At 45.9% G+C, this 20,073-nt stretch overlaps 2 protein-coding genes across 2 annotated transcripts; one reads left to right on the plus strand and one right to left on the minus strand.

The window, feature by feature from the left end:
- Positions 1-3,252: 3,252 nt before the first annotated feature.
- LOC117148364 lies at positions 3,253-5,502 on the plus strand. The gene is made up of 2 exons (XM_033315721.1): positions 3,253-3,455; positions 4,119-5,502. Exon 2 carries the CDS (start codon positions 4,172-4,174, stop codon positions 5,384-5,386), a length of 1,215 nt encoding a protein of 404 aa, XP_033171612.1. The 5' UTR covers positions 3,253-3,455; positions 4,119-4,171; the 3' UTR covers positions 5,387-5,502.
- A 7,128-nt stretch (positions 5,503-12,630) lies between these two features.
- On the minus strand, positions 12,631-18,765 carry LOC117147164 (nuclear receptor coactivator 6). The gene is made up of 6 exons (XM_033313951.1): positions 18,739-18,765; positions 17,950-18,679; positions 16,280-16,602; positions 15,678-16,217; positions 14,405-15,620; positions 12,631-13,252 (listed from the first exon to the last, which is right to left on the minus strand). The coding sequence occupies exons 1-6, from the start codon at positions 18,763-18,765 to the stop codon at positions 12,798-12,800; spliced, it is 3,291 nt and encodes a 1,096-aa protein (XP_033169842.1). The 3' UTR covers positions 12,631-12,797.
- Between the last annotated feature and the right edge of the window lie 1,308 nt (positions 18,766-20,073).

Here is a 20,073-nt window from a genome sequence, read left to right on the forward strand (position 1 = left end):
TCAAAGGATCTGGGTCCTGTGAACACCAAACCCCAACCCCTGCCATTGCCCGCCAGGCTTATCGAGTGGGTAAGCGGAAGAAAAGGCAAAGCAGTGGAAATGGAAGGACGAAGGACGAAGCAGCCAGAGGGAAGCTCTGAGCAAATACAAATTCTAAATTATGGCCCATAATTCAGGGCCAGGTTTTAATAATTTTGCGCGCCCCGCCGGCGAAAGTAATGGGAGAAAGCAGAAGCAAAAGCAGAAGGTGAGGGAGCAGAGGAGCTCGGCTAGCCGTGCTAATCCCCGAGCGAACAGCTGTCCGGCCCAAGGACTGTGGATTGTGGCTCCTTATGTGTGGTTCCTTGGATTTTCTCAAGACTCGGCCGCTCTGTCCTGGCGCTATCAGTGTGCGGCTTGTGATTTGAGATTACCTTTTCCCTACCCACTTTCCACTTTATCTAGATGTCCTTGCCGCCGCACGTTTCGCCAGCGATGGCCAGCGGAATGGGATCCTGCACAGCGAGGAAAAGGATATACATTAGCTTAGATTTATGGGCACATATTTTATAAGGTTATGTGCTAGATTATGCGCAAAATTCAGTTAGCTAGTTAGCTAGCTAGAAGTTAGTTAGAGTGCTTAAATATTTACTATCTCATTTTCAAATCAAATATCAAATGTATTATATATATCTTTTTAAAATCTTATATCTTTTTAAAAAACCTATAGTACTAGTACTTTTTTTTAAGAAATTCTTCTTCAAAAAAGCCAGTTCTAGGATTTTCTCGACGTGTGTAAGAAAATGCCATTGATTGGTAAAAGCGATTGGAAAACGGTAGCAAATCCGAGCGTGAAGTCTTAGCCTTATGAAAAATTGCACAATTGTTGGGCAATTTATTAGCGGATGGGCTGGCCGAGGAACTGGATGATGGGAATGAAGCGGAAAGGGGCTCCTCCTGCCCTAATTTATCTTTCTTGTCACCCTCTCCTTCGATTTCTCCGTAGCCTGCTCTCGCTGTCGCCCATCGATCCCTTCGGCATTATCCCTGGTCCTTTTTGGCCCAGTGACCAATGCGTTAAATTGCCATTGATTCAGGAAGGACTGGCACGGATTATTATTGGAAAGATCGCAGATCTTCGGGCACACAGCTGCTGCTGGCCATCTTCGTTGATCTCCGCCCAATATTATTGATTTATTTCAATTTGCTTCGTTTTTTTCCGAGATTTATCGTTGGTCACTCAGCTGCTGATCCATGTCCGTAATATCCACGATTTGTTTTCCCTATGAATGGGAATGGAAAACTAGGGCCCAGTTCAATTTGGTCTGGGAAAGTAGTGCCCCTCGAATGTCAATTTGGCAAAACGAAGGTTTGAGATTTATTTGAATACACGATTGTGGGAAAAAGTCGTAAAGAACTCAAATTGGTCAAAGTCCAGGTATTTTAAAACTAGCCAATTTTAGCAAGCAATATATCTTAAATATGCCTAATATAATATTGATTTTTCCTTAAAAAAAGGTTGATATAAAAAACTGTATTAGGATCTATTAAAAAAAAACGTTCTGTCATCTCTTGATGGTTTTTGCCCTATGAAGATGTCTTGTATCTCGGAAATTCCCTTTGGGACTGATATATTTACGATCTCATTGTTTGGACTCGATGAACTTACATCACTTACGTACACCACATAAATTGAATCTATAAATTGAATCTATCACTTGGTGGTCCGGAACTGCAGTGGTCATATGAAATGCTAAAGCAGGTCCTGCACTTCCTCAATGAACAAAAAGTTGTGTTTAGTTTTTGCACATAACTGTCAAATAAATTTGGCAAGCGAAAGTAAATCGTAAAGATTCCAAATCTGAAGAATTGGGCAGATGTACGGTTGAGATTTAATTCTATTTTTCTCAAACGGACAATCGGCGGCTGCGAAAATATCATAAATTTGAGATCAGCAGAGAAAGCAGGCGGGAAAGTGAGGGAAGGTAGGAGCAGGACGGACCGGGAGCCCTTTAACCAATAAATTGCAAAACAATTGCACAATTTTCCACAACAATTTCCACAGGACAGCGATGTCCCATAAACAATGGGCCAAATTTGTACAATGCCCAAGTTCCTGTTTGTGTTGTCCTTTTCTTGGCGAAAATCGTGAGAGAAGGAAGGAAAAATCGGGAAGATTTGCTGTGCTGGGTTGTGACGACTATAAGATACCCATTAACAATTGCACTATTTATTTAAAACTTATATGTTTATATTAGAAAAAGTTGACAAATGATGCAAAACAGATTCATCAATTGAACTAAATAATTGCAATCATTATTCCGATGAACTTTTTTAACAAAAACAGAACATCTTTTCAATATCAAATGAAAAACTAAAGATCCTTTAACATAGACCCAATATTTTTTTCTAACTTCCTGTTGCCCACACAATCACAAGTCTAGTATACTCCCAGGATCCCAAAAAAAACACAGGGTATCTTAAGGAGTCCAAGGTGAAAGGAGCCACACGCTGCGAGAAAGGTAATTGAAAATTATGTTTTGTGGCGCAAGCGGCGATGAGAACAGCTGGCCAACTATGCTCCGTCTCCCTCACACGCTGCCTACCGCCGTCCCTTTCTTGTTGCACGAAGGAATCCTTGGCCAACTGATCATGATCATTCTCGGTGGCCATTAAAAAATCTCACGATCGTGGAAGATTCGCACAGCTGTTGCCAGATCGTAAATCGATCGGTAAACGGTTATAAAAACTGAACATCAAGATAACGTTAATGTAGATCAAAGCGCAGCCTTCGGCTTTCCAATTTGTGCCGCATTAACTCATAAATATAAATATATTAGATAGTTTTGGGAAGTGAGAGTCTACGAGAATAGGTATTATTATAAAATATATACTAGTTTCGATAAAAAGTACGTAAAAGGTAAGGGCAATCATATACTTATAGTTGTTATCATGGGAAAAGTGAGAAATACGAATATTACAACTTATTTAAATAGTTTATATTAATATCAATGCTGAAAAGTATCTTGAATAAGTTATTGAAGTCAAGTGGGCTGACATCAGATGCGAAATACCTTTAATTACCCGGAGAAGTGGTCTCCCAACCACCCGCTTTCAATGCCGCTGGTTGAACGAGCCTGCCGTTCAACTGGCGATCTCTCCGCTCTCGCTCTCTTCCGTCTCTCCGTCTGCGCATGCGCAACATGTCCGTTCGTCGCCTTCTGCCTTCTGCCTTCCCCCGGTTAAGGCGATAGTCAGTCAGTCAACCAACAACCGGCGAAGGGAACGCACGCAGTCGATCTCTGCCAGAAAAACGCGACGGTTGAAACGCAACACTTGGAAAAGAAAATCGCTCGACCTACATATACAAACTACCAATCAATCAATTCTCAAAATAAATCTGCGAACCAATTATTTTTTTTTTTTTGCTGTTGGAAATAAATATCAGTGCCGAAAACAATAAACTACTGAAAAAGGTAAATTCAAGTGATTGAACGAAACGTCTAAAGATGATTGAAATTAAAAATGCAGTCATGTATGAGATCTAAAGGCTCATAAAAATAAATGGATATACCTAGAATAAAATCGTAAATTACTAAAGTGCCTGTAAGATTCATGAACTCATTCACTTATGGTTTTGAATATTCTTTTAAATAATGCCCAACATAACTGTATGCAATATAAGTGCACAAAAATTCAATTTTTCGGCTAATTTGTGATTTTTTTTTTTTGGAATCCACTCAAGAGCCAAATTTGAATGCAACCTAAAAGTTCATTAAGATTTCATAAAAATAATTGACCATATCAAGTTCAAAGTCAATTAAATTATTAAGGTCCAGCCAAAGGCTGCCCGTCGTCCATTTAATTGCCCGTGAGCGGAGTGGTTGATTTCGTTTTTGATTTCATTTTTGCCGCTTCGCTGATTTCGCCAAATCGATATATATATATATATATATATGTGTGCTTGTCTACATGCACATTTATCGCGGAAAAAGCGCGCCAAAATTGCCGAAAACTCGCCCGGCAACTTTGCCGCTGCCCTCTTTATTTATTTGCTGCTTCAGAAAGTCAAGTTCTGGAATGCCAGAACCAGAAATGCCGCCCCTTCCTAACCCGATTCCTTTGCTCTTTCCTTGCAGCACCCACTACAGAACCGAAGAAGTAAAGGGCAAGTCGAAATCAGACAAAGAAGATGCTCAAGTGGGCCGTCAACCAGCCACGACCCTCGTACTTGGCCAGGGATGAGGCGATGGCCACCAGCAGCGAGGCGGTCGGCTCCAGCTACAGCGAGTTTCACGCCCTGCGTGGCAAACTCAAGAGGAAGTCGATCGGAGTGCCGCCAGGCAAGGAGAACCAGCTGACCTCCACGCCGCTGCCGGCCAGCTCCAGCCTCCATGCCCGCACACCACTGCTCAAGGACCTCAGCAACATCCTGGCCACGCCGCCATCGGCAGGAGCAAGTGGCGCCAGTGGGGCAACTGGAGGAGCAGCTGCTGTTCCCCTGAAGTTCGCCTGCACACTGCCCACCTTCGAGGCGGAGTACTCGCCCAATGCCGCCGTCATCCCTGGCTCCCTGATCGCCCTGCGCGGCATGGGCATCCCGGACAGCTACTTCGAGAAGCCGCGCTACCTGGAGCAGAAGCCACTACCACATCCGCATCCGCATCCAGCTCCTCCGACCGGCGAACAGAATACGCTCAGTTCCAGCCAGATGGGCGATGTGACCCTGGAGCGCATGATCGATGCCATCCTCGAGAGCAACCGCAAGGTGCTGCCCAACGCCAGACAGCAACAGCACCAGCATCAGCACCGCCAGCCCAGGCAGCATCTCCGCCAGCGGCACAGGCTCAGGCAGCAGGTGCTCCGGAGCAGCCACGGGCACGGGCACGGCGCCACCCAGACGCCATCGCCCACCTACCGCCCCGCCTTCGATCCGGCCAGCGATCTGTGCGAGTACTGGAAGTCGCCCTCGCGGAGGGATTCCCTGCCAGCAGACGGCTTCGAGGAGCGGGAGGTGCGCTCCCCCGTGCCCACCGAATCCGAATCGCAGGATGCCAAGCGGCACTCCCTGCAGCTGCGCAGGCAGCGGGTGGTGCGGCGCAAGCGGAAGATCACCACCAAGATCTCCTCCAGCGTCAGGCAGTCGGCGCAGAAGCTGCTCGCAGCGGCCAGGTCCGGATCCGTAGCAGCTCCCGCCCAGAAGATGCGCCACATCAGTCCGGACAGTGGGCACAATTCCACCAGCGACTGCGAGCTGGAGGAGGAGCACTGCCAGCTGAGTCGCGGCCTGGAGTTGGGTGGCGAGGAGCTGGAGGACGCCTGTCAGCTGGATGCCATGTGGCTCCAAGTGCAGGCCAGAGACGCAACGAAGAGACGCCTCAGCTTCTCCCTGGTGGAGGAAAGCTAATCCTCAAGGATATTCCTAAACCATAGGCATAAGACATTTTTTTCATAGCCCTAAGAACGTTTTTTTTTTTATTACTATTTTTTGGCCAGAATAAATCATTTGGAATGCAGAAGGTACGAAAAGAACCAAATTCACTGAGGGGCACTGTCATAATTCGGTTGAAACCACAAGGAACCACCAGCAGTTTATGCTAAACACCTCTTGAAGCTCAGCGGTGCGTGGAAAGCAATTCCTCCAGAGCAGAGGGTCTTGCCTTCCGTCGTCTGCCCAAGTGGTCTTCTTTCTCACAGCGAGCTGGTTAATGAGCGTTTTAATGCTCCGATAGCGAGCTATAGGGGATTCCTCGGCCACATGGAACTTGGCGGTAATGAGGGCCCAAAAAGGAAGGGGTTGTGCGACAACAATTGTCGCAAGAAAAAATATTATTTACGCTTCAAATGCCCACGAATTCGATGGGTAGTCAGCCGCCAAGTTATGTGCGATCTAACGCGATAGGGTCTAGTACCTGGAAATGGAACAGGTACCACTTGCTCGGAACTCCTTGCGAGTGCTATTAGCTCTAAGCGACCCCTGGAAAAGGAAGTCGCCTAACTTTCTCCCGGGAAACTGCGATTTACCACCGGTTTCAGCGCAAAACTATTCTGTGAAAGTATCATAAAGTCATAGTAATGGGTTATGAAGGAACAAATTATGGAAGATTTAGTTTCGTTGATAATCCTTACATGGTCTTGTAGGCGAATTCCCGCCGAGGGAAGCTAAGAGTGGAAGATTGTTAGAAAACTTACCCAAAAACGAGATATAACTCATTAGCGAACGGGGGGATAACCAGGCTTCCAGCAGAGATGGAACCTATGACATTCCCACAGCTCCCGCTACCCAAGGATCGCAACCCGCCGTGCGAGCCTCATTAGCCCAGCCAACTGGTCAGATGGGGATGCCAAGGAGACCAGGCCATGCGATCGATGGGTCAGCCAGCAATCCGCTCCTGCGACGCGGCGTTAAATGAGCTGTCATAACATTTTGTCCAACCCCTGAGACGAAAGGAGTGGGTTAAGCCAAAAGCGTTAACACGTCTGCCAAGGAACCAGCAATCCATAGCCATATCCAGCCACATCCACATCCACTTCCCATGGCAAATGCTCAGTAGAGCGTGAAACTTTCCTATGCAGATGATGGGTTGACCATCAGTGCTGAGTACATTGTGCCATGTGACAGGGAAAACAATGTAAAATACTTTATTATGTGATACCCGGGCGAACTCCAGAACTCGAGTTCCGATCGCCGAACTAAGGTCGAGCGGTCAAGCAGCCCGCCCGAGGGAATATCCCTGATATACACACAAATGTACATATGGATAACCCGCCGAAATCAGGGCAGGTTCCTTGTCAAACCCTCGTCCGCGCTCTGAACTTTTCCCAACGATTTCCCAAAGAAGAAGGTTCACGCCGTTGTAGCTGCTTTATTTTTTATGACTCTCGCTTTTCTTCAGTTTTCCACAATGCGCTGCTCTGGTCTCCTGCCCATTATTATTATTATTGCTATTATTATTATTACTATTATTATTGTTGTTGTTATCTGGTTCTTGTCCGTCCGGCTAATGACCGCTGCCGAAATGTTCCATGTTTTCATTCGTCAGCGCTCAGTTTTCCCGCTCCGGACGGCAACGTCTCATTAAACATGCATTTCTTTAATTTCGTTTTGATTGAAAGTGAAACGGATACTTACGCACTCCGAAATCCGGAAGTTGGGCAACCACGTAGCTGGGATTCTTGCCACCACATATCATATATGATATCATATCATACATATCTTCCGGTTTCGCTTGGTTGACGAGTAATGAGTGGAGCGTTAGTCGGGGCAGAGATCCATAACGATAGGGAAAATCTGGAAATGTATAAATAATTAAGTGCGTTTCCTTGGTGTTTTATAGCTTTAATTGCGATTATTAACTATTTTAAGAATATAGTTTAATTGTAGTTGTAGTAATTTCAACTATATTTCTCATTATAATCCCAAGAAACCTAATTGATATATGAAAAGTGCCAAAGTGAATTGAATTGTGGTTCCCAATTCGATGTTGTGGACACACTTTGGACGCGAGAACAATGAAACCCATCGATCTGCACTCAATTCGAAACCCATTTTGTGAAAATTGAGAAAATTGTGAAAAATCGCCTATTAAAAGCGGGCACACTCCAAAACTCTAATTGCGATTTAAACGTTTCTCGAGTGGCGAAAATGGAAACACCCGCTTAATTTTCGACATAGTGACAAAAGTCGTATCGCTGTTTTTGGATCGGGGGTTTATACAAGCATACATAGTGAGGGATCGGACATGGACAGACTACCGAACCGATTGACAATGGCCAACGCACCTTTCGACCCGCACTTTGTTGCCACTCTGCCGAATCCCATGGCCCGCTTGCGATCCGCCGGGCAGGCGGCACACGTGCCTGCTCCATTATCGCCTGGCGATCTGATCGATCGGCGGCTGAACAGTTGCGAAAACAGCCAGCCAAGGACCGGGAAACCCCGCAGGACCAAGCGAACCTGAGGGCGGTTTTCCCTTTTCCCTGGTTCCTGCATGTCCTGCACGTCCTGCATGTCAGGAAGTCAACGTCACTTCGCGAATGTGTCAACATGTGCAAAAACAGGAGACCCACAAGCACGAAGGACATTCAGCGCCTAACAGTTGTGCTGCCGAGTCCTGCGGGCTGCCCCCTCCACTGGAATTGGAAGAAATGTTGCCAAAAATTGGTCATCAATGGAGTGCTGCGCCTGCGGAATACAAATATCTATCGTATATAAACATATATGTTCATAAGATTACTAGCTCACCCAGAAGTCCGAGAAATGTAATCTGCAAGGCAAATATTTATTATAAATTATATATATATTTTTATAAACTCACCAATAATGAAAAACATAAATATAAGCAATGAAATTAATGAAGTGGCAGCAATTTCTCAAAGTGTATTCGAATTCGGTGTGTAGGTGGAATGGTGCAACATCACGAAGTTAGCGCCTTCGTGTTTTTTTTTGTTTTTTTGAAGGACTTCTAGCGAGGTTCTAACAAGCCGTATCCCTCGAAACACCGAACTTCACCTGTTGGCCAGGGCAATGTCCTTCGCTGCCTGCGCTTCCAGCAGCAAGTCCTTGAATTCTGACTACTCGACTCATCGGTGTTTTTTGTTTTGTTGTTTCGGTCCAATTAGGCCGCACATAACATGTTATTTGGGCTGCCAAACCGCACATCATCAAGCCCAATGGCAGGTGTAAAGGTCTCGAGTGGTGGCCAGTACCCAAGGATCGGGCCCAAGGTCCTGCGCCTGCGGTCACAGCTGAAAATCCAGACCAATCGATGGGAAAGTCCATGGAAACGGTGCAAACTAGGCCAGCAATATGTCAAGCAACTCTATGAATGTAAAATAGGTGTAAATTTTTTGTAGAATAAAGGTTCAAATATTTTTAAAAATATGTAAGCACTTCACTTACCTTTAGAAATGCTTATAATTATTATTTAAAATAATTTCAACATATTATTAATATAATAAAGCTACTTTTGCACTATTGAACTGTTACAGAAATGTATTAACAATAATACAGTTTTAAATAATTATTATATTTATGGGAACCTTAAACCGCCAAAAATTAGCATCTTCTCCATTCGAAAATGTCCAAAGAAGGCGGCATGATTTCAATATAATCCCAGAATGCGCCGAAAATAATCAATCAATTTCTTGGGCCGCCGATCTAAACTCAATCCGAAACCGAGAGGATTGCGGACAGTTCCATGAGTATAGTAGACATAATCAATCTTAGGGACTCCTTGCCAGATTCCTAGATCTGGATTAGACTCCCCCTGCTTTGCATATGCTCTGCATAATATCGCCATGCATCATCCATCCATCCTGCTGGTCGACTGCCATAATTGCCAATATTCCGAGTTCCTCGACGAACCCAACACTTCGAAAAAACAAAATTAAAATTATAAAAAAAAGGAACCCAAGGAGCAACCCTTTTCTGTTTTCTGCCATGAGGAAAGAGGGCAGGACGAACAAATGTTGCACATCATCATCATCATCATCTTTGGGACGCAACGGGGCGAATATCATTAATGCAAATCTATGGGACTGTCATGTCATTGAAAATATTATTGTAACAATTGTGCGAAACTTCAGACGATCATCGTTGCAATCTTTCCCTATCGGGATCCTTTTGCTTACTTCATTAAGTGCGGCTCACTTGACAGCAGTCCACCGGGATGTGACAAAATCATCCTTGAATCCCTTCCAAACCCTTTCTTGAAGACCCGATTCGTGGGACTTACCCAATCACTTGAAGTGCGCAAAAATTTAAATGAGACGAAAAGCGGCGGGCATCAGATTAGAATTGAATCATTTGCAATTTTCCGCGTTGCACTAATGAAAGGAAATGCGAAAATGGAAAATGGAAAATCGATCGGGCACAAAAGGGTTCATTTCGGCAGGGTGACAAATGCCAAGTGATGGGATCCTTCCTCCTTGGCACTTCCTTGCATCCTGTTTTCCATCTGATTTGGCAAACAAATTTACAAACGCACTTCACCAAAGGTCGCCTGTTTGTTTCGTTTGTAGTTTTTCGTATTTTTTACGCTTCCTTGTGTGTTTGTGCGACTTGCGTCGGGCTTAGGGGGTGCGTCCTGTACAGGTAGTGTGTGGTAGGCAGGCAGTGGCGTGCGTTCCGCTACAGCGATCCGCGATGCACTGCACCCGGCCATGTGGCCATGTGGCCATGTGGCCACATGGACTGACTTGACAGGCGCGACTAAAAGTCGACGCTCAGGACTATTTTGCATAGAATTCCAGACTCGACGGCAGCTGTGGCTGTGCTAAAATAAAGAAATAGTTGTTAATAAAAAAATATATAACAATATAGAACCATAAAACATAGCACATTCCAAGCCTGTGATTGCAATTTCTTAAATCGAAATGAAATCATATTGTGCTATTTCTTATAGACCATATACTTATTTTAAATACCTGCATTGGTTAGTAATCAAACAAGTTTCCCTACCAATTGCTATATCTTCAAAAAGAGCGTTTTCCGGAAATGTGTATGGATAACCTCAATCTGGCAAAAAAGAGAGGAAAGTACGGATAGGATGGAAGTCCATGGCTACTGGCCTAACTAGCTACGTCGTGATTGCCATTTGCCGTAATTGAAGTTGAGACCCCGGCGACACCCAGAAGTCTATCCAAGAAATCAAATATCATATATCAACTTACATATCAAAACAACGGATGGCAAACAACAACAGAGCGGAATGGTAATGGTAATGGTTATGGAAATGGAAATGGAAATGAAAGGACCCATTGACGGATGGAGGAAAGTCCAGGTAGAGTCAAATTCGGTGCCATTACATGAGCTCACACATTTTGCCCTTTGATTTTCTCCCCTGCCAAGGAGGCAGAATCGAGATGGAGTTGGAGTTGGAGATGGTGATGGTGATGCCTACTCCCAGGAGGCAGCTGCCTTATGCAAATCACGTTTATGCAAATTCCCAGGACACACGATAGCTTCTTGCGTTTTTCATGTGTTTTTTCTTTTTTATGAATTATTGAACTATTGGCAGTCTAAGCAAATATAAATTGAGCAATAAATTGTTCGAGGGTCATTGGGATCGGGATCGAGTCATCAAAGCAGCAGGGACATCGATACGCGTGAGTCCTTCCTCGAATCCATCATGCATACATACGTATATGTACATACATATGTGTAGTCACAACATGTGACATGACGCAGTCGGAAAAGCAAAAGCAAAAGCCAGATCCAATTGCGATAGCCAGCCACTCCGATGGCCAAGAAGTGAAGTGGGCCAATTATAGCAGTTAGTCGCCCGTTTGATGGGCCCAAATTGAGGTGACCACGTGGCCACGTGCAGCTGACAGGCGGAGTTCAAGTCTGCCCATCATCGCAAATGAAGATATTTCGACTGCAACGGCGAGGGAAAGTCGATTGGGTTCCAGTTGATTCCAGTGTGGAGAAAGTCCAGCAACCGAGGAACGTGCCAATGAAATGGGAAACTAATGGCCACAAATGTGTGAGCAATCAAAATAAACATAAAATATACAAATCGAAGTACATATCATAATAATTTTAAAAAACATAACATAAAATATGTAGAATTATGTAGATAATAGGATATGAAAAGATTACTTTAATCTTAATCTGGAATCTTAACGATTCAAATCGTTTAAAGTGAATAACAAAATCTTGATAATGGATTCATAAAAGCACACCATTAGCATTAGTATCTAAATCTCTTACTATGATTATTATTATTATAGTGTGTATAAATTCCGATTTTCGGCACTGGATAAGAACTTCTCCACGAACTTCTCAACACGAAACGGGTGCATTCTTCAATTGTCAATTCAACTGGCGACGAGACCAGCTGGTTGAATGGACAAAAGGAGGGATGAGACGAGTAAACAACACACAATGCGACCATCCATTTGGCTTAGAGCGTCTTAGGGATCGTCGTCTTGGGCCAGATGCAAATGTCACCCACACCCCGACCACCATTCACCAATCGAGCACTGGAGCAGCTGCATCAGATTCCGAAGGGATATTGTGCAACGGGCGAAAGGATTTCGAATGGATTGCAGGATTCGCCTGCAATACGAAAGCAACTGCTAAGCCAAATGGGATGGGTATTTGGATTTGGATTTGGACTCAAACATTTAGAATGGTATGGGATTATCAATTCTACATACGCTGTGCATGAATGGAACTCTGTGAATGGAATGGCACACGACTCAGTCGCATTAGATGGCACCTCCTACGGTGCCGTCGTCTCATGCTAATGAGGATCACCGTACAGGTAGCACCCAGGTGCACAGGTAGTTAGTTGGCAGCTCGACTCGTAAATCACAACACACGACGGGTGGGCGTTGGTAATCCTTTCGACACTTAATTAGTTCAAACTGCGGCTAAGCTCCTAGCCTAAGAAGCATTGCAATCGGCATTCGTCTTGGATGAAACCGGACGAGATCTGGAAGAGATTAGAGCAAACGGGATGAGTTCATAGGGCAGTTGTCAGTTGTGTGCATTATCTCACCTAGTCGTGCAAACTCACACGTTCTCCAATCCTAGGCTTGGCGCACCAGGGGGTATTTAAATAGATTAGCAGAACGAGTTTAGATATAGTTATATAACAAATTTTATTTAATCGAAATATATGTAAGTTAACAAAAGGCAGTGTAATGTTGTTATTGTTCTGGGCAATGAACGATTGATTCTGTATGGCAAGGTGATGGTGATTATAGAGATGACTTAGAGTTCTATCACAAGTATTATTTGATCTTCGAAATGATTGAAGTGCGGCTGTGCTTCAGTCTTCTTTTGGTTTTTGGTGGATTCTCGTGGTTTATTCTTCTGGTGGATTCTGTCCTGGTTCACTGGTTACAATTGGCTCCTGTATTTCCCCACGATTCGGATCTTCAGCATTCTTGAGAAGTGGCAGGCTAACAACTTTGCCAGGACGGACATTAAATTCCCATGAATTATTTTGAGGGTGTGCTGGTGCTGTTCCTGATGAAGATGAAGATGAAGATGCTGTTGCCAGCTTATCAGCATTTCGCTTGGTCATATCGATTTTCAATGATGGCGGTGATCGGGATGACCTCACCACATCTTGATTTCTTTTGGAATTATCCTTGGTCATCGATGTCGCTTTTGACACCCTACGTGGCAACAGCAGGGACGGTTGTGCCAGCGGATCGGAGATCGGTTTTGTCTCCTTGAATATAGGATCTGTTGCGTAGGAACGCAAAGGAACTCCTGCAGCAGGCTTGGAAATCGGAATTTTCAGCCTTATTAGAGCTTTTGATGGGTTGGAACGCAAAGGAACTCCTGCAGCGGGCTTGGAAACCGACATCGTCGGCTTTAATACACCATCTGATGCGTTGGAACGCAAAGGAGCTACTGCATCGGTCCTGGAAACCGGCATCGTCGGCTTTAATACACCATCTGATGCGTTGGAACGCAAAGGAACTCCTGCAGCAGGCTTGGAAATCGGAATTTTTAGCCTTATTACAGCATTTGATGGGTTGGAACGCAAAGGAGCTACTGCATCGGGCTTGGAATCCGGCATCGTCGGCTTTAATACACCATCTGATGCGTTGGAACGCAAAGGAGCTACTGCATCGGGCTTGGAATCCGGCATCGTCGGCTTTAATACACCATCTGATGCGTTGGAACGCAAAGGAACTCCTGCAGCAGGCTTGGAAATCGGAATTTTCAGCCTTATTAGAGCTTTTGATGGGTTGGAACGCAAAGGAACTCCTGCAGCGGGCTTGGAAACCGACATCGTCGGCTTTAATACACCATCTGATGCGTTGGAACGCAAAGGAGCTACTGCATCGGTCCTGGAAACCGGCATCGTCGGCTTTAATACACCATCTGATGCGTTGGAACGCAAAGGAACTCCTGCAGCAGGCTTGGAAATCGGAATTTTTAGCCTTATTACAGCATTTGATGGGTTGGAACGCAAAGGAGCTACTGCATCGGGCTTGGAATCCGGCATCGTCGGCTTTAATACACCATCTGATGCGTTGGAACGCAAAGGAGCTACTGCATCGGGCTTGGAATCCGGCATCGTCGGCTTTAATACACCATCTGATGCGTTGGAACGCAAAGGAACTCCTGCAGCAGGCTTGGAAATCGGAATTTTCAGCCTTATTAGAGCTTTTGATGGGTTGGAACGCAAAGGAACTCCTGCAGCGGGCTTGGAAACCGACATCGTCGGCTTTAATACACCATCTGATGCGTTGGAACGCAAAGGAGCTACTGCATCGGTCCTGGAAACCGGCATCGTCGGCTTTAATACACCATCTGATGCGTTGGAACGCAAAGGAACTCCTGCAGCAGGCTTGGAAATCGGAATTTTTAGCCTTATTACAGCATTTGATGGGTTGGAACGCAAAGGAGCTACTGCATCGGGCTTGGAATCCGGCATCGTCGGCTTTAATACACCATCTGATGCGTTGGAACGCAAAGGAGCTACTGCACCGGGAACTGTACATGTTTGGGTTGGTAAATCTTTGTTAATTCCAGCTTTGGTTTTTTTTTTCAATGTGGCATTGGTTACAGCCGCTAGGAATGTGCTGAACTTGGTGGGCTTCTTCATCTTACGCTGTTTGCACTTCACTTCCGAACGGGCAACACTTGGCGACGGACGGGATCTTGGTTGAGATGGCGGAGGAGTTCCCACCACGTCGGGCAGTTGATGAACGAATTCGGTTTCCTGAGCGAAGTTGCCAAGTGTGCCACCCGAAACTGATTCGTTAGCTGATTGGGTTGGATTGGATTGGATAGCCGCCAAAGCGTTTTCCGCATTCGCGTTCTTGGCCTTTTCCTTTGCTTTTTCGACCCGCTTCGCCTCCTTTTGGGCCAGTTTCGTGAGTTTGATCTGCTTTTCAAGGGCCGTCTTCTGTTTCTTGAAGCGCCTCTTCTCCTTCTGCGAGTTGGAACGCTTTGGTGGACTAACATCGTCGGCGTCCGGCTTATCTTGCTCGAAAGTGTTCTCGTCGTTGTCATCCTCCATATCCGGCTCTACCAGAAGGTCAAACATGTTCGATCCTAGAGTTTTCAATTCACCCAATGGCTTTCTTGGCTGCACATTATTGGGACCCAAGGGTTTTTTAACCACTGGCGGTTTCGAAACATTATTATTGACCACATTCTTAGCTTTCTGCGATGGTCCAGGAATATTACGTTCTTTGCCCACCACGGGCACGGATTGTGAAGCCGCTGGCGACCGAGGCGAATTGTTGCGCAGCACCAGGTTCCTTTGAGGATTTTGTTCCATAACCTGATCGTATGACCGTTTCATTGTGTCCATCGATGGTGGATCACAATTGCGTTTTTCTGTGGCCATTGATCGACGCTTTGAATCGGTATTTGGTGTCTTTTGGCCACCAGATTTCTGTCTCGTCATATGATTATTAGCCTGTGAGTTCGATGAATTAACTAATCCTGATTTCTGATCGGGATTTGCTGCTAGTTGCTTCTCCTGTGCAGCTGTATGGCTTTTTGGAGGCCTATCGTTCGAGTTAAATGAAATTACTGTTGCTGATTTCGGGAACCTCCTTTTCAGTTGAGCATTATCCTTTTTGGCAGCCTTTTTCTTTCGGAAGCTGCTCTCCAATAGGGGCCAATGATTCATATTGACCTTTGACTTCCTTGGGATCTGAAAAAACAAATATGTACGTAGGTATTTGATCAGACATAATGTGTTAAAGCTTACATTGCTTTTGGGCGACGCCGAGATTCGTAATGCTTTCATGTTCGCACAGATTGCATCCAGCATAGCTTCTTTCACAGGTGGACGGGATGGCCTGGTGTTCGTTGGCTTTGGTACCTGCTCCGGCAAGGAATTGATGGCATGTGCCTGGTCAATTGGCTCCGGATGGGCAGTGATGGTGGGTGCCTCCTCAGTTTTCGCTTCCGGTGTTGCATCAGCGCTTTGAATCTTTGACTGCTGCATGTTCCTTAGCTTTAGTTTCGGAGATTCTGGCTGTTTCGTTGGCATAACCACCTGCTGGCTTACATCAGAGCTATTAACAATCTCCATCTGGGGCTTTTCAACCTCATCAGCATTAGCACAATGCACCAAGACAGAGTTTGGAGTCGAATTCGAATCATTTTCATGGGCAACAGCCACATTGGAAGCTCCAGTTGGTGGTGGATTAACCGGCATTGGTGTACAATTGGTATTATCATTAACTACAACATTGTCTGGTTGGGCTACCATTACGGCTGGCACTAAATGGCTTTGCGGCATATGCTATAAAACCATGTGATACATTTATGATTAGGATATACAGGTATATATATATAGGTACTTACATTTTGGACCGCCTTGATCAATAGATCCTCCACTGATATATCGGACTCGTAAGAATATTGCTTACGCTCGACAACTGTAACACCTTGGGCTGGATGATCAGAAGTCAATGGTCGGGCGTCAATGGTTCCACTTGGACCGTTCAATTCGGATCCGGCTACTGCCACCTCGGGCTCCACCATGGCCTTAATGCTGTGTGGTTCCTGGACATTGGGAGCAGGATCGGATCGCACTGGAGCAGGATCGGATTGCCCCTTACAACGCGTAGGTGAAGATGGACGATGTTTTGAGGGACTCTGGGATGGAAGGTTTTGCCCTCCAGCGCCTGGTGAATGCATCCGCGATGGAGCAGGATCGGATTGCCCCGGATTCTGGGATGCAAGGTTGCGGCCTCCAGCGCCTGGTGAATGAATCCGCGATGGAGCAGGATCGGATTGCCCCGGATTCTGGGATGCAAGGTTGCGGCCTCCAGCGCCTGGTGAATGAATCCGCGATGGAGCAGGATCGGATTGCCCCGGATTCTGGGATGCAAGGTTGCGGCCTCCAGCGCCTGGTGAATGAATCCGCGATGGAGCAGGATCGGATTGCCCCGGATTCTGGGATGCAAGGTTGCTGCCTCCAGCGCCTGGTGAATGAATCCGCGATGGAGCAGGATCGGATTGCCCCGGATTCTGGGATGCAAGGTTGCGGCCTCCAGCGCCTGGTGAATGAATCCGCGATGGAGCAGGATCGGATTGCCCCGGATTCTGGGATGCAAGGTTGCGGCCTCCAGCGCCTGGTGAATGAATCCGCGATGGAGCAGGATCGGATTGCCCCGGATTCTGGGATGCAAGGTTGCGGCCTCCAGCGCCTGGTGAATGAATCCGCGATGGAGCAGGATCGGATTGCCCCGGATTCTGGGATGCAAGGTTGCGGCCTCCAGCGCCTGGTGAATGAATCCGCGATGGAGCAGGATCGGATTGCCCCGGATTCTGGGATGCAAGGTTGCGGCCTCCAGCGCCTGGTGAATGAATCCGCGATGGAGCAGGATCGGATTGCCCCGGATTCTGGGATGCAAGGTTGCGGCCTCCAGCGCCTGGTGAATGAATCCGCGATGGAGCAGGATCGGATTGCCCCGGATTCTGGGATGGAAGGTTGCGGCCTTCAGCGCCTGGTAAATGCTTCCGCGATGGAGCACGATTGGATTGCCCCTTTCCACGCGTAGGTGGAGATGGACGATGTTTTGAGGGATTCTGGGATGGAAGATTGTGACCTCCAGCGCCTGGTGAATGAATCCGCGATGGAGCAGGATCGGATTGCCCCGGATTCTGGGATGCAAGGTTGCGGCCTCCAGCGCCTGATGAATGAATCCGCGATGGAGCAGGATCGGATTGCCCCGGATTCTGGGATGCAAGGTTGCGGCCTCCAGCGCCTGATGAATGAATCCGCGATGGAGCAGGATCGGATTGCCCCGGATTCTGGGATGGAAGGTTGCGGCCTTCAGCGCCTGGTAAATGCTTCCGCGATGGAGCAGGATTGGATTGCCCCTTACCACGCGTAGGTGGAGATGGACGATGTTTTGAGGGATTCTGGGATGCAAGGTTGCGGCCTCCAGCGCCTGGTGAATGAATCCGCGATGGAGCAGGATCGGATTGCCCCGGATTCTGGGATGGAAGGTTGCGGCCTCCAGCGCCTGGTAAATGCATCCGCGATGGAGCATGATCTATTGTTGGTGGTGCTGGATTTTGCTGAGACGGGTGTCTAAATGATGGTCGCCGACGACGTGGGGGTACCTGAACCCCACGGCTCACCATCATTGGAGCTAAAGTTTGAATCGGTCGATTCGATGACGGGGCTTGCTGTGGAAGTGTCTGCACTTGTGGAATCGGTGGCACGGTAGCTGGTTGCATTGCGTACATGGCCTGTGCCTGTGGATTCTGTGCATACACAGGCCGTTGAGGCTGCGCGTCCATTATATAATTCACCGGCTCACGGAGACCGTTTAGCACAAACTGGGGTGGTGGCGGTTGCCGTGGTGGTGTTGGTGGCAACCAACAGCGCGGCTGCGGTTGCGGTGGTGGAGCCACGTGCCATATGATTTGAGCAGGCTGGACATTGATGTTTGATGGCAGATAGGCCAATAGATACAATTGCTGGTTATTAGTCGATGGTGGCTCCCGATTTAATTGGCCATTGTACCAACAACCGTTGCGGTAAAAGCCCTGGGTGTCACCAAAACGCGCAGGGGTTGTATTCTGATCACCTGATTCGGAATACAATGGCAGGCAAAGCGCTGCCACAGTCAGAAGGTTCGGTTGGCGGTATATGGGACGGCTCGCAAGGTGGTGATTGCGCACGCGCCCATGCACATGGAGACTTTCATCCACGTGCGCGTGCGGATTTGGTGGATTTTGCCGATTTACCTGGAATTTAATGGCCACATTCTCTTAACGTGCACTTAAACAATTTAATTGATATTTACGATCGGGCTAGACGGTGGATTTGTCATCTTGTTATTTTAAACACCCGTTGGACGTTGCGTTACTCGACTTGACTCCGCAAAAGTTTCCGGAAAAGGAACTAAAAGCGACACGGTGGCAACGCAGTGTAGTGTTTTAAAACGTTATTCTACAGTAAGCTAAAATGGCGTTGCACACATTGCAAAAAAATAAATTGCACTATTATTAATTTTGGAAAATGTGTTCAATGCCGTATATCCCTGCAATCTTCAACAGATTTACATTTTTTATAAACAAATTAATATATTTATGCATTTTTAAAATTTTATTATATGATTATTATTATTAATTAATTATTAATATATTATTAAATTTTAATATAATAATATTTTTTTGATTATTCTTATAAATTTTGTTGTTTGTTATTATTGAATGTGTTTTTGGTTGTCATATTACAAATTACAATTACAAATTTGATTTTACATTATATAAGTACAGTAAAACCTTAAAAGACATACATAAGTAGTTAGGGGTCGGAAGTTGTAGATCCCGATAAAAGTGTTGTTAACCGATTAACCGATTGCATAATTGATGAGCTAGTGTAGAGCAGTCCTTAAGGTCAAGTGGCATCTCAGTCAAGTGCTCTCCCCCTCTCCCCTTTCTACTGCCCACTTTCGTGTTATTTTCAACTCAGTTGTCCTCAGCAGTCGCAAACTGTTTGTCTTTCTAGTCAAAGCTAATTATTTTTATTGTTATTTTCTTTTAACATTAATATAAGAAGTGTCTAACACAGAGTTTAGGAAACCCTTTTCTTACGGTAAGTGACCAAAACATGAAAATGAGCACATGTTTCTTCAGTTTACCGCAAATAATTTGCATTTTCGATGTTGCCGGCGTTTTCGCGAGATTGCCGGCGTTTCCGCGAGATTGTTGTAGGTTATGTATTTTTGGGACCCTAGATATATCCAAATGATATCAACAAACGCCTTAAAGACTAAACGTTTAACGCTTGCGCATTTGCATATTTAATTGAAAAGAAAATTACCCAAATAAAATCCAGCGAAAACGGGGCAAAAAGAAGGCCGCGAAAATCAGAATTTCTACGGCAAATATAGGGGTGCGAGTGAGGGGGCACGATCCTGGCCGTGCAATGGGTGCAAGTGGGTTGCACAGCTACAGTTACAGCCGGATTGCAAGTGCGAGCGAGATGACACGGGAACCGCAAGGCGGGGAAGACGCCGCGACCTTCTACGTCATTAGACAAAGAAAAGGGTTAGAAAATGCAAATTATGATACGTATATGTATGTACATATATGTATGTATGTATTTATGTATGAATGTGGATTCCGGCATCGGC

Source organism: Drosophila mauritiana, chromosome X, assembly GCF_004382145.1.
Source record: "Drosophila mauritiana strain mau12 chromosome X, ASM438214v1, whole genome shotgun sequence".
Classification (NCBI taxonomy): Eukaryota; Metazoa; Arthropoda; class Insecta; order Diptera; family Drosophilidae; genus Drosophila; species Drosophila mauritiana.

Coding starts and splice junctions, on each gene's coding strand:
- LOC117148364 (XM_033315721.1), top strand. CDS start 4,172: ATGCTCAAGTGGGCCGTCAACCAGCCACGACCCTCGTACTTGGCCAGG.
- LOC117147164 (XM_033313951.1), bottom strand. CDS start 18,765: ATGACAAATCCACCGTCTAGCCCGATC. Junction 16,603..17,949: donor ATCGCGGATGCATTTACCAG/GCGCTGGAGGCC, acceptor TGCATTCACCAG/GCGCTGGAGGGCAAAACCTT. Junction 15,621..15,677: donor CGGCGTCGCCCAAAAGCAAT/GTAAGCTTTAAC, acceptor TTGTTTTTTCAG/ATCCCAAGGAAGTCAAAGGT.